Source organism: Siphateles boraxobius, unplaced genomic scaffold, assembly GCF_051911475.1.
Source record: "Siphateles boraxobius isolate OS27281-9 unplaced genomic scaffold, OSU_SipBor_1 46, whole genome shotgun sequence".
Taxonomy (NCBI): domain Eukaryota; kingdom Metazoa; phylum Chordata; class Actinopteri; order Cypriniformes; family Leuciscidae; genus Siphateles; species Siphateles boraxobius.
Window position 1 is genome coordinate 13,112,779 of NW_027509097.1, and position 14,483 is coordinate 13,127,261.

The window sequence follows — 14,483 nt, forward strand, 5'->3', positions numbered from 1 at the left end:
AGACACAATGCCACCTCTAAATAACCATATGACATCAAAGTAATTTGCTAGAATGCTATGGTCAAATCTAGAGTACAACACTCAACCACCAGCCTCGCACAACCACCCTGAGTCTGAGGATACTCAAATCTTTCTCCAATCTAACTGTTGTCAATCAAGCAGCTTCAAAAGAAACCACAATGAAAAGTGCAAAAGAAATTGGTGGGCAGATACACTATTGTAAATAAATATATATTACAAATTCACAGGCTCATCGTTTACATTTTAAATGTTTGACTGATATGGTCCCAGAGGAGGCAGATCAGTAGAAACTAAAATTGGGAGTAAAATTTAAATCGAAGTGACTGAAGCTAACTAAAAGGCTGTAGCCTTATCTATAAGAGTGGTTGAACAAGGCAATTAATTAACCACACCATAACCGTCACCACAGGGTAAAATGACAAAGTCACCAAAATGGCTGTTAAAATAAATAAAAAATACTTCTTGTCTTACTTCTACAATTTCAAAATTCATACCGTCACCATGGTAATTATGTTAGTGGACCAAGCAAATAAAATCACCACCACAAGCAACTGGCTCATCCTGAGTTGATGACGAGGTCCGAAAACCAGGACAGCACACAGACATCACCATGATTACAAGGTCAAGGATTAATTAAATACAAACACAAAACCATAACCCTCGTACACTGGCAAAACCCGTGCGAAGCCTGTTAGCATGGTGGCTAACGGCTAACAGCCTTACCCAGAGTTGATCAGACACAGCAAAGTCATCTATCATCATCCCATCATCCTAGAAAAAGGGGTAAAATGAACAGGGAAAGAAATGACCCCGTACTTAAAGCTTGGATATTAAACTTAACAGTAAATCTGGTTACTGTGAGAAATAAATATTTCATAATGCATTTTGCTGTGGCTAACTGCACTGATTATAAACAAAATAATGTGAATCTAGATATTATTGCAATCTCATTTGTTAACTCAGTATGAAAAACTGTATAAAGTATTTAGATGTACAAATGTCTTTAAATTCACAATGAAACAGAAGTAGGAAGCAACAGATTTTTTTAATGTAATTTGACGTACATCAGAGTGAAACAGATAGGCAAAGAAATAAATTCAGGGCAGGTTCTATCCATTGGTTTTTGATTGGATGGAGGCAGATCTGTATGCAAGCTTGTGTAACTGGTTCTACTCACACTGTTTAGAGCGGGATTCGAACCAGTGTCACCGGCATGGGAGACGGCCATTCTAACAAGGCCGCTAAAGACCACAGCCTCTAGTGTCAGGCCCCGTCCACACTACTGCGTTTTCGTTTAAAAAACGGAGAATTAAAACGAAAACGATCTCCGTCCACACCAGCGTTTTAGCTGCGTATTAGAATTGATCAGCGTCCACATTAAAACGACTGAAAACTCGGATCACGTGACCATTCTCCAACACTGTGCATGCGCGTGCCGGTGTAAACAGGAAACGGATGGACTATTCCTTAGATTTGATGAGGAAGCAAGTAACGTTAGCTACCTCTGCAAAGATTAGAAAATGTCGAAGACCAGAGATTTCTTTTCATGGACCGACGACGAGGTGGAACTTTTACTTAAAGTTACAATGGAATACAAAATAGCCATGGCGGCAGAAAACACAGACTGGGAGTCGTCGCAAACCAAATACGGCGACATATTGGAAAGGTACCGGGATGTTTTTGTTTGTTTTCTTCCGGTGACGGGACATGTGATGGGTGGCTGACGAATCAGGGAAGGATACGTCATGGGTGATGACACCCAATCATAGAGCCGAGCGTGACCTTCTACGTCATCGTTTCTAAACTCCTCCGTTTTGTCCCGTCTACACTAAAACGCCCTCCGGAGATTCAAAACGAAAAACGGAGCTGCAGCGTTTCTAAACTTCTCCGTTTTGGGTCTTCGTTTTTCCCGTTTTAGTGTGGACGGGAGGTGCAAACGTAGCAAAAGGTCTCCGTTTTTAAACGAAAACGCAGTAGTGTGGATGGGGCCTCAGTTGCTAGTGTGACTCTTGAGATCAGAGGAGTGAGGTTTACCTGCACAGCTCTTTACTAGCTGGCCTTCATTACACTTGCAGACGACCTTAAGAAAGGGGCAGGGTTTAAGCTGACTAAATAACCAGAGTAGCCTGGCATACATCACCAAAGAGACGTCTATCATTTCCACAGAAGATCGAATTATATTTTAATGCAAAATTACAAGGTAAAAAAAAAATAAAAAACATTCATAGATAAATCATTCACAATAAGATAGACTGTGTGGATTTTTACTTTTAAAAGTTTCTCTGTCCCTTATTGCTTAAGAAATTGTGATTTTACTAAATCTGATTTGCCAAATCATCAGCAAAATATTGGATATAACTATAGCTAATTTCCTTCTTGAACTAGCATATGGTAAGTGATGTTACCACATAACCAACACTTACGCAACATGCAATGAAGTGGCTAAAACATTCAGAATAAATCCAAACAGAGAATGGCACGTGAAACCTCACCCCATTCCCGATTGCACTAGAGATTTACTATGAAGCATGCAAAGATTTTAAACATTTTTATTACATTAAATTATATTATAACAATAAAAACACAAAACATGCAGTAAAGAAGTGGAGTGGCAGAAAGACAGAGATTAATGCAAGTTAAGAACACATACTTTCTCAAACATACTAATCATCCAGAATCTATTGCTACAAAGATGTACACATGCATGACGACCAACTTCCCTCTACTAGCCCTACCAAAAACAAAAAAGCAAAAGGATACCCCATTAATGCTCTGGGACTAACATTCGTGCTGTGACTTTTAAAATTATTTTCTGATGTCAGTCCCTATAAATCAAGGGTGCATATATTATAGTCTAATTTGATCATTTCCAAACATGATTAACAATGAAAACACGTCTACACCATTTAAATTAAATGCGGGGCAGCTTGTACTGAGCAAACAGAATTAGTGCAAATTAGTGTTGATGAGAAATAAATAACATTGTGAATATGACCATAAAATGCAAATAGAAAAGGACAGAACATAAAGAAACGAAGACGACAAAATAATTTTTAGCACTAGGGGTGGGCAATATGACCAAAATCTTATTTCACGGTAGGAGAAATTTTATTTCACGATAAAAATATATCTATTTTTATTTTAGTAAATAAAAATAATAACAAAAGAAGAAAATTATAAACAGTACAGTAGGACAAATACAATAGAGCAAAGACAAAAATTAAATAACTATGTTTTTCAGCTACAGTAGGTTTATTTAACATACAAGAAATACTTCAGAAATTGAAAAATCAAGTATATAACTAAAACACTTCATAGTCTTCACATTATGAATCAAATATGAACTGATTCTTATTAAAGATACAAAAGTGATTCACTCAAGAGCAGCGAGTGATTTTATCTGTCTTTGTTGTTTGATTAGCATTAATGAAACCGACAGACAGCTCCCTTTAAGACAGAATGCAGGATCCAATTTACTGACACACATCCAGTTTTCACCCAATTGTTCACGTCAATTTAAGACACAACCGACAATGTTTACGTGAATACTTCACATGATGGGCATTCTGACATTATTGTATCTATATGACCATTGAACGCAATAAGATACGAAAGAGAATTGAATTCGAAATCGCATGCTGTCTGACAGAGGCGGCTTTCTGTGCGCACGCTTTTAAGTGTATGTTAGCCTCAGCCTTAGACGTCACGACTACCGTAACGGACCTTTGGCTGAATGTCTGGTGCAAAGGCACACAAAATTGGAAACCCTTCAGGAGATTCAAAGTCTTCATCTGAAATCTACAGGGAGATGCATGTCGCATTCTTTAATGGTCCACCTGAACACAAAGATAATGTGACCCCCAAACCCCCCTATGGAAGAAACAAGCCGAGTATTTACAACTGTGACAATGAGCGCTTATGAAGATCAACTAAACGCTGGATTTTCAAAAGTATGTGAAGTACGTAAAGTTCACGGCAAAGACTCTTTAAAATACGTCCAAGAGTCTGCTATTGTAGGGACATCGACGTTAGATTTTCATACCCCTAAACATAAGGAAAAAACTAACTGTGATTGGTTGCTTTGCATGTCAGTCAGGCGGCCTCTGGGCGGTCATTGGCCAATAAAAGCCGCTATGGAGTCCAGACCTTTTGCCGTCAGTCTGAAAGTCTGGCTACGCGAGCAGGACCAACCGCATGGAGTTCCTTTTCACATCTTATTGCGCTCAACATCAAGCACGTCCCACTCTTTATTTTCTCATTCATGAATGTTTCTTTATCACTCATACATGTATACAACTTTAAGTAGTGCTGTGCTACGCGGATATATTTACATACACCGAAATAATCTATATAGTAAAATCTCTCACTTTATACCGTGGTCACGATATATACCGTCATACTGCCCAGCCCTAGATAGCACACACCCTTCTCTGTTTAGAGTTACTCAACTGCAGAAAAGGCCAATTCTATGCTAAAGGATGAACTCTTCTGAAATGCTGAACTATGAAACAAATGCAAATAACATGACTAAAATCACACAATCAACCAGTTGTATGATATTTGTTCTGCATCGCCTATAGCTGATAATACAAGATGCTATTCGTCAACCTAACACAACAGCTGTTGAATACACATGGCATACGAAATTAGACAATGAACCGTGACCTATGACCTGTACAGTCAGGTGAGACAGTTCAAGGTTCAGAGGTTACCTTCTTCTTGAAGCTCTGCTCCACTTCCCATAGCTGGGCGTGTCTTTCAGACACAGCAACCTGCACCACATCCTGTTTTTTATTTATCCTGTTCCTCCAGTCTTCTTCTCCACTCTTCTTCAAGAGGGCCAGCCTGTAAAAGACAGAATCTTATGAATTCTTGCAGCCTTCTTAATTATTAAATGTATTGCCTTGTGAACACATTTTATTTTATGATCTAATAAAAATGTACAATTTTAAATGCTTGAAATTAATTTTGTAGATGCATTTGAATTTATCTTTCGCATTTCTTCACAAAAATATTCATTTACATTTTAATGGATAAAAAAGACAGTACAGTGAATATAAAAACTACTAACAAGAGCCAAACATGCATGGTAACTGCTGGAAAAGCAACCCAGGGGGACACCTCACAAATAACGTCTAATTCGAAAAAGCTAACTGAAGAAGAAACGGTCATCCGTTAAATGACAGTAATTAGATTACCAATTTGTTTAGATTAACTTAAAGGGATAGTTCACCCAAAAATGAAAATTCTGTCAGTATTTACTCACCCTCATGTTGTTCCAACCCCGTTAGACCTTCGTTCATCTTCGGAACACGAATTAAGAAATTTTTGATGAAATCTGAGAGCTGGATCACTCCTCCAAACTAGTCCATAGGCTTCTTGAGGGACTGAAACTTGCCGGCCTTGAAAAGTTATTAAAGACATTGTTAAAATAGTCCAAGTGACTACAGTGGCTCAATATTAAGTTTATCAAGCGATGAGAATACTTTTTGTGCGCAAAAATAAACATAAATAACGACTTTATTACAACTATTCAATTCCTTATCTATGGGCCTCTAGTAAGTTAAACTATTGTAATTGCGTAGAGCTAGGTCACACGTAGGCTCACTATTGGCCGACGCTGGTCATGTGGGTGATGCGTGTGACGCACAACAACAGATCATACGCTGTTAAACTAGTAACCTGACTCCAAGCCCAGAGAGAAGGAAATGAATAGTTGAAATAAAGTCATTATTTTAGGTTTTTTTTGCGCACAAAAAGTGTTCTCGTTGTTTGATAAACTTAAGATTGAGCCACTGTAGTCACCTACTTTAACGATGTCTTTAATAACTTTGAGGCCGGCAAGTTCAATCCCTCAAGAAGCCTATGGAGGAGTATGGAGGAGTGATCCAGCTCTCAGATTTCATCAAAAATATCTTAATTCGTGTTCCGAAGATGAACGAAGGTCTTACGGGGTTGGAACAACATGAGGGTGAGTAAATACTGACAGAATTTTAATTTTTGGGTGAACTATCCCTTTAATTTACATTGAGCTAAAGTCTGTGCTCCCAAGCTTAAAATGATGACACTTTTTTTGAGTTTTTGTCCTCTATGGACCTATGTGTAACTTTTTTTAATTGACGCACAAGGGTTACGTTTAGATTTTTAAGCTTATTAAGTCTATTTATGTAATTTAATCATTTTAATAACTTTGCTATTATTCTAAGATAATAGTAAAAAATATGTTATATTAAAAAATCTATTTTAAAAAAACAATTGTGTGTGTAAAAACTTTTGATTAGGACTGTATAACCAAACATGACAAACGACAAACATGACGAAGAAAAAAAAACAACGCATAGGCCTTTTTCATGCTTATTCACACACATTTAAGCCCACTCATTTCAAGTGTGGGTACATATTTGTATCTGCATAGTATGAGTGGTTTTCATTATGTTATTATTAATCAATTTAACCAGCTTGCGTCAGTTTGCTTCCTATGGCAACAGACAGCTGCCCATCAGTTACACAATACTTTGATCTCTAACTGTACACAGCAGTACAGATCTGACTAAAACAAACCAATCAATGAAAATACACAACACAATATAGAGTTACACTGAACTGGAATATCTGTCTCTCTTCATCTGTATGCTTAATGTCAGACCACAACACAAGGATGCAGTCAAACGGTATCATTTCTATTAACAATGAACTAGTCTTAAGTCAAAAATTTAATAAGGACTTTGAGCGTCTGATACGTTTCGATTTCTACTGTAATTTTTTATCCTAGCTCTCAAGCTAAATGGAAAGGACAATGCAACTATATGTATTTGACATATATTCCAATGACACACAGAGCAACCTACTTTCCACAAATAGTCAAAGTGGAACACACAGTTTGAAAAGACTACGGCACCCTCAAAAAAATATACAATTTACAATGTCCTGCTTTATACAACAATGGAGGAATATCTGTTTTCAATATACATCTTTAGTTTAAAATAAATTTTTCTATTCCAAGGACAAAACAATAATTCGACATTCTGCTGGCTGACTTCCATATAAAAAAACAATAATCACAAACTACACAAACTTTTCAGAAATATCATCAGGGATATTTCACACTTTCATACACTGACCTGTCTTTGATGGACATCTGTCTGGCAGACATGATGTCTGAGAGCTCGTCTCCCTCCTCTGTTTTAAAGTCCGTCTCCTGCTCTTCTTCTCTCCTGTCGTCCTCTAGGAGGTGTCCGGCTGACTCTGCATGCGTGTGTTGTGTAAGAGAGTCACTCCGTAATGAGGATAAGTCCTGCGATACAGCTGCCGCTGCACGTACTGTGGCTGTGTGCACAGGAAGATCTGTTGAACACAGACACAGGAAAGGGTTAGAGCAGCTCCAGTGATACCATCAATAACAACTCAGTGACAGGCGGAGCCACCACAGACACCCAAAACACAGCAAAACTCACACACATTCAATCCTGTCAAGAGATGACGCTCACGTAAGCATGCGAATACACACAGTAATGAACACTGTGATGAGTATGTAAGAACTGCTACACAGGAAGTGAGTGTCAGTTTCTAAGCATAAAGGGAAGCTTTGTTGCCAATGATGTGCAATGTGGCTTAGACATCTTTCTGTCTTTTTAAAGGGGGGAATCTTTAAAACCATCAGCCTGCATGACAGACACAAAACAGGAAGACGCAATAGAAGAGACGCACATCACATCCTATCCACACCTATCTGTTTTGTTTTCACATTGATATCAGCACAGAGCACATGTACGGCTGTCTCTGGAGGAAAACATCATAACCCTGATAAAACAAAGTACTGTACATGATTGTGTGAATTGTAGAGTATGACGGGGTAAGATAAACTTTAATTTCCTCATAGCAACATGTAACAATCTAAAACCAAGTATTTTTGTTGATAGGGATTTGCTGGCACAGTAATTAATTTAGGCTGGAGAGAGAAAAATGCATTTTTTTTTTCTATTTTAAAAGGCATAGTTTGACACTTGGGGTAAGATGCAGAAAAAGCCTCCACAGGGTTTGGTGTAATTTTAAATACTTAACTGGAATTAGCATTTACTAATTCCATATAACTCATCTTTTACATGTTTTCCCCCCTTGATTGTGATTGAGACTATTTTAATTCGAATGTTTGATTTATTCTTTTAAATTAAAGACACTTTTTCAAAGAAATAGATAACAGTTATAGGATGTTTTTGAAAAGTCTCATATACTCACTAATGCTGCATTTATTTGATCAAAAATACAGTAAAAACATTAATTTTGGTAAATATTATTACAATTTAAAATAACTTATTTTAACAGGCATAGCTGAATTTTCAGCATAATTACTACAGTCTTCAGTGTCACATGATCCTTCAAAAATCATTCTTATTTGTTGATTTGGTGCTCAAGAAACTGTTATGCCACTCAATATTTTTGTGGACATTTTTTTTAGGATTCTCAGATGAATAGAAAGTTTAAAACAGCACTTATTTGACATAGAAATCTTTTGTTACATTATAATTAACATCTTTACTGTCCCTTTTGAACAATTTCATGCATTCTTAAGCATTTATTTATTTCAAAAACATCTCACTGACCCCAAAGTTTTACTTGGCAGTGTAAATTATTAATAATGACATCAAATATATTTAACATATTGAGCAAACATCAGAGATTTGCTGGGACCTGACCCTTATCCCAAGGGGCTTTCTGCTCTATTTAGGGGCTCATCTTATAAGTGTGAATAATATATTATAATGCAATATAATATAATGTAATATAATAAAATATAATGGATGATGTGCGTGTCACCAACCTGTACATACATCTCTATACTATTTACCAGTAAATATTCACATTGCTCTTATGGAGAGCATTTTTTCTTATAATTAAATTGGAAAATGAAAATAATGAGTGCATAAAATAACAGTACAGACACACAGAATCAGGTCTAGGAGGAAAGATGGCACTTAAAACAACAAATACACCACCAATATTCCTCTACCTGACATGGCTGCCTTTGACTTGTGCTCTCCATCTGTTTCTGAAAGGTCTTGAGAGGTCACCAGCACCCTATTGTGCCCTTTAAGCTCCTCACAGTCTTTGGCCGGCTGAGCGTGTGGTGTCCGTTTCATGGTTTCTGGAGAAGGGAGCTTCCTCTTCCCCATGTTCAATACCAGTCTTTCTCCTTGGGTCGCCAGGGACACATCTGGACTCTGGTGTGACTGTATCTCTTGGGCAGGTTGAGGATGTTGAGGTGGGGAGAGGGTCTGCTCATAGTAGGCAGGGCCAGATACATTGGACATGGTTAAGTGGATGTCCCCGGCATGTTCAGTTGAAACAGTGGAGGATCTCAGAGCCGAGGTAGAGGTAGACGCAAAACGACCTCCACCCGCAGGCTGCAGCTACAAGAGGACAACAAAAGAGTGATGGATGACAGGAGCAGATGGTATTGTAGAAAATAGAGTAGAAGGGAAGGATGGAAGGATTTGAGAGTGAACCATGTGAGAAAGAAAGATAAGAGCAAGATTGAGAGGAAAGTGAAAGAGATAGGGGGAGAAAAAAAATTGAGTCAGCAAGGGGCAGGAAACAGCACATTCATCAACAGTTCATCAGCACACGTGTCGATCATGCTGACTAATCAGAGGCTGACTTAGTGCATTTCCTGTAGCTGAAAGGCAAGCATCAAATCGGCCACTAACACAACCATTCAGAAAACCATGCCCTTTATGCACTGAACCAAACTGTTCCCATCATGCCCCCAGAAACAGACACATTGAGTCACAGACTCAATCGATAATATGTCAGCTCTACTGTGTCAGCAGGGCTTTAGTCAGAGCTGTGCATTCAGAACAAGATCACTGACTTCCAACTCAAGTAATCATTTAGCTAATTATTCGACTCATTTGTCCTGTTAGCTTAAAGGTACACTGTAACTTTTGGAGCTTTAGCGTTTAATAAACAAAACTGCACGTGCCTTGCAGAAGAACATTGTAGCCAGAGCTACTTCTCTCTGTTTATGTGTAGACAAGTCACAGTACTGGGCTACTCCGCAGCGGTTGGTGTCCCGCTCAGTCTAAAATAGTCATATAAACACTTATCATAGGCCGTACCGTAGTGATTCAGGATAAGACAAAGACGAAGATGGATTCATTATGTACTCGCTTAAATACATTTTGTAAATTTGGAACCCAAAAAAAAAAGTTACATAGTGTACCTTTAAAAACACTCAAAATATATGATAAATATTCACATAACACTCAAAATATGAATATGATGCATAATAACAATGCATAGGGGTGGGCAGGATGATCAACATTTGACAACACCATACAGTAATAGTTTTTTAATTTAGTTTTTTTTTTTTTTGCTGGTGTATATTTTCAGCTATGTGGTAATTTTCAGACCTGTAAATCATTTGCTTTGTTCTGAAACAGAGACGCAAATTGTTGTAATGTAGTACTTTCTTATTAGTCCATTTCGCTTTCACAATGCAACATTTTAAAGCATACCCAAAATGTGTTTAATCAAATCATATGTAAAATTCGGCCTGAGAGGACACCAGTTTACGTTTAGAGATTCCACTCATGGTCATCCATCACAGATATCCAAAAGTATATAAGGCAAGCCTCAATTACTGTTCCAATTAATAAGTTAAAGTACATGTACCATATGTATACACACATTCACTGTCACTTAGGCAGTTATTTACCCTTAAATGGTACATATTAGTACTTTTTGAAAGGGTACCACCCCAGTGACAGCCTTTGTACGCGTTTTCCCCTGATATATAAATAAAAAACAGCATCATCCAAATTATCAATAAGTGATTATCAAAGACAAAACATTATGACTGTTATTTCAAAAGCACAAAGACTGAAGCCTGTACTCGAGCTACCAGCAATCTGTAACTACATTCATATTGTAGCACACCAAGGATGATAACTGTAACAATAACGATAAGATATACATTTTAAAAATCATTCTAGATTTAAAAGAAAAGTCCACACCACAACTATAAAGATAACAGAGAAATTATATTGGAATCACTTTCAAAACTTTTTTTCCAGCTGATGAATGATAAAGACTAATGACAGCCAATCAGAGTCCACAGCCAAGACAGATCTCCAGCACAGTGTGTTATTGTGTTTTGGTGTAGTTATTGTTGTAGTTATTGTTATAGTTATTTTTATAGTTATTGTTTTTGGTGTGAACAGGCCTTTAAAAGACTTTTTTGGGATCGAAGGATTTACATTTAAGCAAGATGCTTATAAGAAATGCCTGAATTCAGTCTACTGGCACATAGGGACATATATGCTGAAGCATTAGAACAACTGCTTCTAAAACACAGGACAATGGTTTTACTGCAGGCAGTGTAAAACCTTGGGTTCTATAAAACATCATACAATTCTATAGGACTCAGGCATCCTCACAGGTTCCAGATCACTCAGACCCTCTGAGAACTCCGATTCCTCGTCAAACATCTCAGAACCAGAACCATCCTGCATCAGAGATAAACCCCTTTAAATGCTCAAAGCTCAATCATGTGTGTGTCTGTGTGTGTGAGAACCATGTCGATTGTGTACCTGGGTACGAATTGTTAAAATCGACAAAACATTAAAAAACATCAGGTATCAAAAGTTTGTGGGAAGGCGGTAGGATTTTCAATGTTTAAGTGGTAGGGTTAGGCTGTCATTTTATCCCTCACAGATGTTGTACTTTTTATAGAGTCAAATTTAAATAATGTGTCTGTAATAATATTTTTTTTTTTAGGTGAAAAGTATTCGGATGACCTACTACTTTGGCAAAGATTATGAAGGGCATCCAGTGGACACTTTACTATCCCATGAGGCCACAGGAGAGGATTTGTGAATGTGGAAGCATGTAGTACGTCTGGATTACATTCATACTACACATTCATGCTATATTGAACATAATCGTCATGAAGTATTTAAAAAAAACTACAGTACTGCATCTGATTTTGAATGCAGCCCATGACTTCTTAGTCCTACTGAACATCCTTTCTCTTACAGGATATGCATTTGTTGGGCTATGTCGGTTTCTGTCTGACTGGCTTTGTAGCTTCATTGTTTGTTAGCTTGTTTGTTTATTTATATTTTTGTCTTTTCTCTTTACCTCCAGTATTTAATACACATACACTATATGGCCAAAAGTATGTCCAAACCCATATGTGCTTAATTTCATGAGCCGTCATGACTCATGATTTAAAATTACATTAGGAGTAAAGTACTAGACTGATACAATTCTCATTTGAAACATGAATAAGCATGGTTTAATAATTCAATGAAGGCAGAGACATGGTACGTACCTGTTCAACCTCTCCAAGTGTGATTGGCTGAGTCTGGTACCGAGTGTTGTTTCTGCGTGCACGAATGTCTCTGGCCCGAGGCCCCTGGCTGGAAGGCTGTGCTAGGCGATTGAAGAGTGCCATCTTCTCTGTCAGAGTGAGCGTGGAAAGGTCTGGTTCCTCTTGGCCATCCTCCCCTGGAGATGCATGGTGAGCTTGATCCGTCTCTGCCGCCTCTTCAGCCAGCCGAACCTCTCTGGCCCGTTCCCTCACCATGGAGTTTTGCTGAGATGATGCCTGCAAGCTGTATGACACATCCGAACACTCAATGCGTTTCATATGAAATTCATTACATCACCTGGGCTTGGCGGCATTACTATTTACCACGTGCAATAAAGATACAAAGATACAATACAAGACACAACACCATGTTATCAAGTTACATATTATAGATTAAAAACACATGCATGGATAGACTATACAAGCAATTGTGATTCATGTAACAATTTGAATAAAGCAATATAAATGTAACCACAAAGAAAAAATTGGTAATATTTTGGATTTGTTGTTCATTCCATATACAATTTATCCACACAAATGAATGCATGTCTGTTAAACATTCATGCATAATTAATTATCGTCGTATTAATATTATAGTAGCATGTGCAGACAAAAATGTCATGCGGTTTTATATGCTCAACATGTGTCTGATGAAGCAAAAAAACACAAGTGGCATGACTTGAATCCCTCCCAGCAATATCTCATACTTTTACAAGCCATTCAGACCTAGTTTTGATAGATTTTTATAATTTCATGACTTTGCAAAGTATTACTAACAACTCCCTTATGTATACAAATCCATGGCTAATATAATATAAAGTACTATCCAGATGCTTAACCAATACTGTAGTTCAACACAAGTCAGTGAAGATCAGGATCAGTTTATTTGTAGTCATGAAATAGTAGGTGTGCTAATTCACACTCTTAATTCTAAAGGTAAATTTAAGCGTGATTTAGACAAATGTTCTGTGTTGGCTTGCCAGTACCACAAGAGGGTGCTGCGTAATTACATCTGTCCTCCTACATAAACCACAATCCTTTGACAAGCTAATTCTTTTAACTTAAAAATACACACTACCCTTTAAAATTTAGGGGACAGTCAGATTTATTTTAATATAAATTAATACTTTTATTCAGCAAAGACTACACTTTTCTCACGGTGCATGGATCTACAGAGATTCTTTCAACATGCTCTCAGTGACGATCATGAGTACTGGTAAGTGTGACTGCCTGTATAACACACGCTCATGTGGGTGTTTATATGTGTGTTCTGAGTACCTGAGCTTGGTCACAGAGCTGTTGAGTACAGTGTGACTAGGAACACGCGCTACAGTGGTTTGTACAGTCGCGGACTGTGACAAGTGGCGAGGGACACTTTAAACCACAAAGAGAAGGAGGTAAAGAAACAGAGACAAAGGAAAAAACTGAAGGAAACTGAAGAAAACAGATACATACACACCACATGAAGTAAAAGGAAGGGATAGACATCTGAAGGAAAAAATAGCATTGAGAAGAATGTAGCCTACATATAACAAATTGTTCTGAAGCCATATTAATTTGTTTATACAGATACATGGTTGTATGATGCTTAACATTTTGGGGGTCAGTAAGATTTCTTACCTTTTGAAAGAAATGTACACTTTTATTCAGAGAGGACACATTAAATTGATCAAAAGTGTCAGTAAAAACTTTAATTGTTACAAAACTTTTCCATTTAATTTAAATGCTGTTCTTTTGAATTTTCTAATCATTGACAAATCCAAAAAACAGTTGTTTATGTGGTTCATCATTTCAACAAAAATATTTAGCAGCACAACTGTTTCAACATTGATAACAAATGTTTCTTGAGCACTAAATTAATCATTTCTAAAGGATCATGTGACACTGAAGACTGGAGTAACAATACTGAAAATTCAGCTGACATAACAGATTTTTGAAAAATTTTAAAATAGAAACTAATATTGTTAAATACTTTAACAATTTAAAATATCTCTGTTTTTACTGTATTTTTGATTAAATAATTGCAGCCTTGGTGAACATAAGAGACTTCTTTCAAAACATTAAAAATCTTACAGACACCAAACTTTTGAAT

General features: G+C 37.2%; 1 protein-coding gene across 50 annotated transcripts in view; it reads right to left on the reverse strand.

Moving 5' to 3' along the window:
• svila (supervillin a) overlaps positions 1–14,483 on the reverse strand; it is a 77,861-nt gene that overhangs the window by 31,269 nt on the left and 32,109 nt on the right. For 16 of the 50 annotated variants that reach the window (XR_013194439.1, XR_013194435.1, XR_013194438.1 and 13 more), the window contains 6 exons: positions 13,670–13,765; positions 12,353–12,635; positions 9,029–9,428; positions 7,143–7,365; positions 4,734–4,866; positions 745–792 (listed from right to left, as the gene is read on the reverse strand). Coding sequence is in view for 44 of the 50 variants with exons in the window: in XM_077200916.1 (XP_077057031.1) it covers positions 745–792; positions 4,734–4,866; positions 7,143–7,365; positions 9,029–9,428; positions 12,353–12,635; positions 13,670–13,765 (1,183 nt within the window). In the remaining 6 variants the exon portion in view is untranslated. The remainder of the gene's footprint in view (positions 1–744; positions 793–4,733; positions 4,867–7,142; positions 7,366–9,028; positions 9,429–12,352; positions 12,636–13,669; positions 13,766–14,483) is intronic. The other 34 variants (XM_077200920.1, XM_077200917.1, XM_077200934.1 and 31 more) reach the window with 3 other exon arrangements.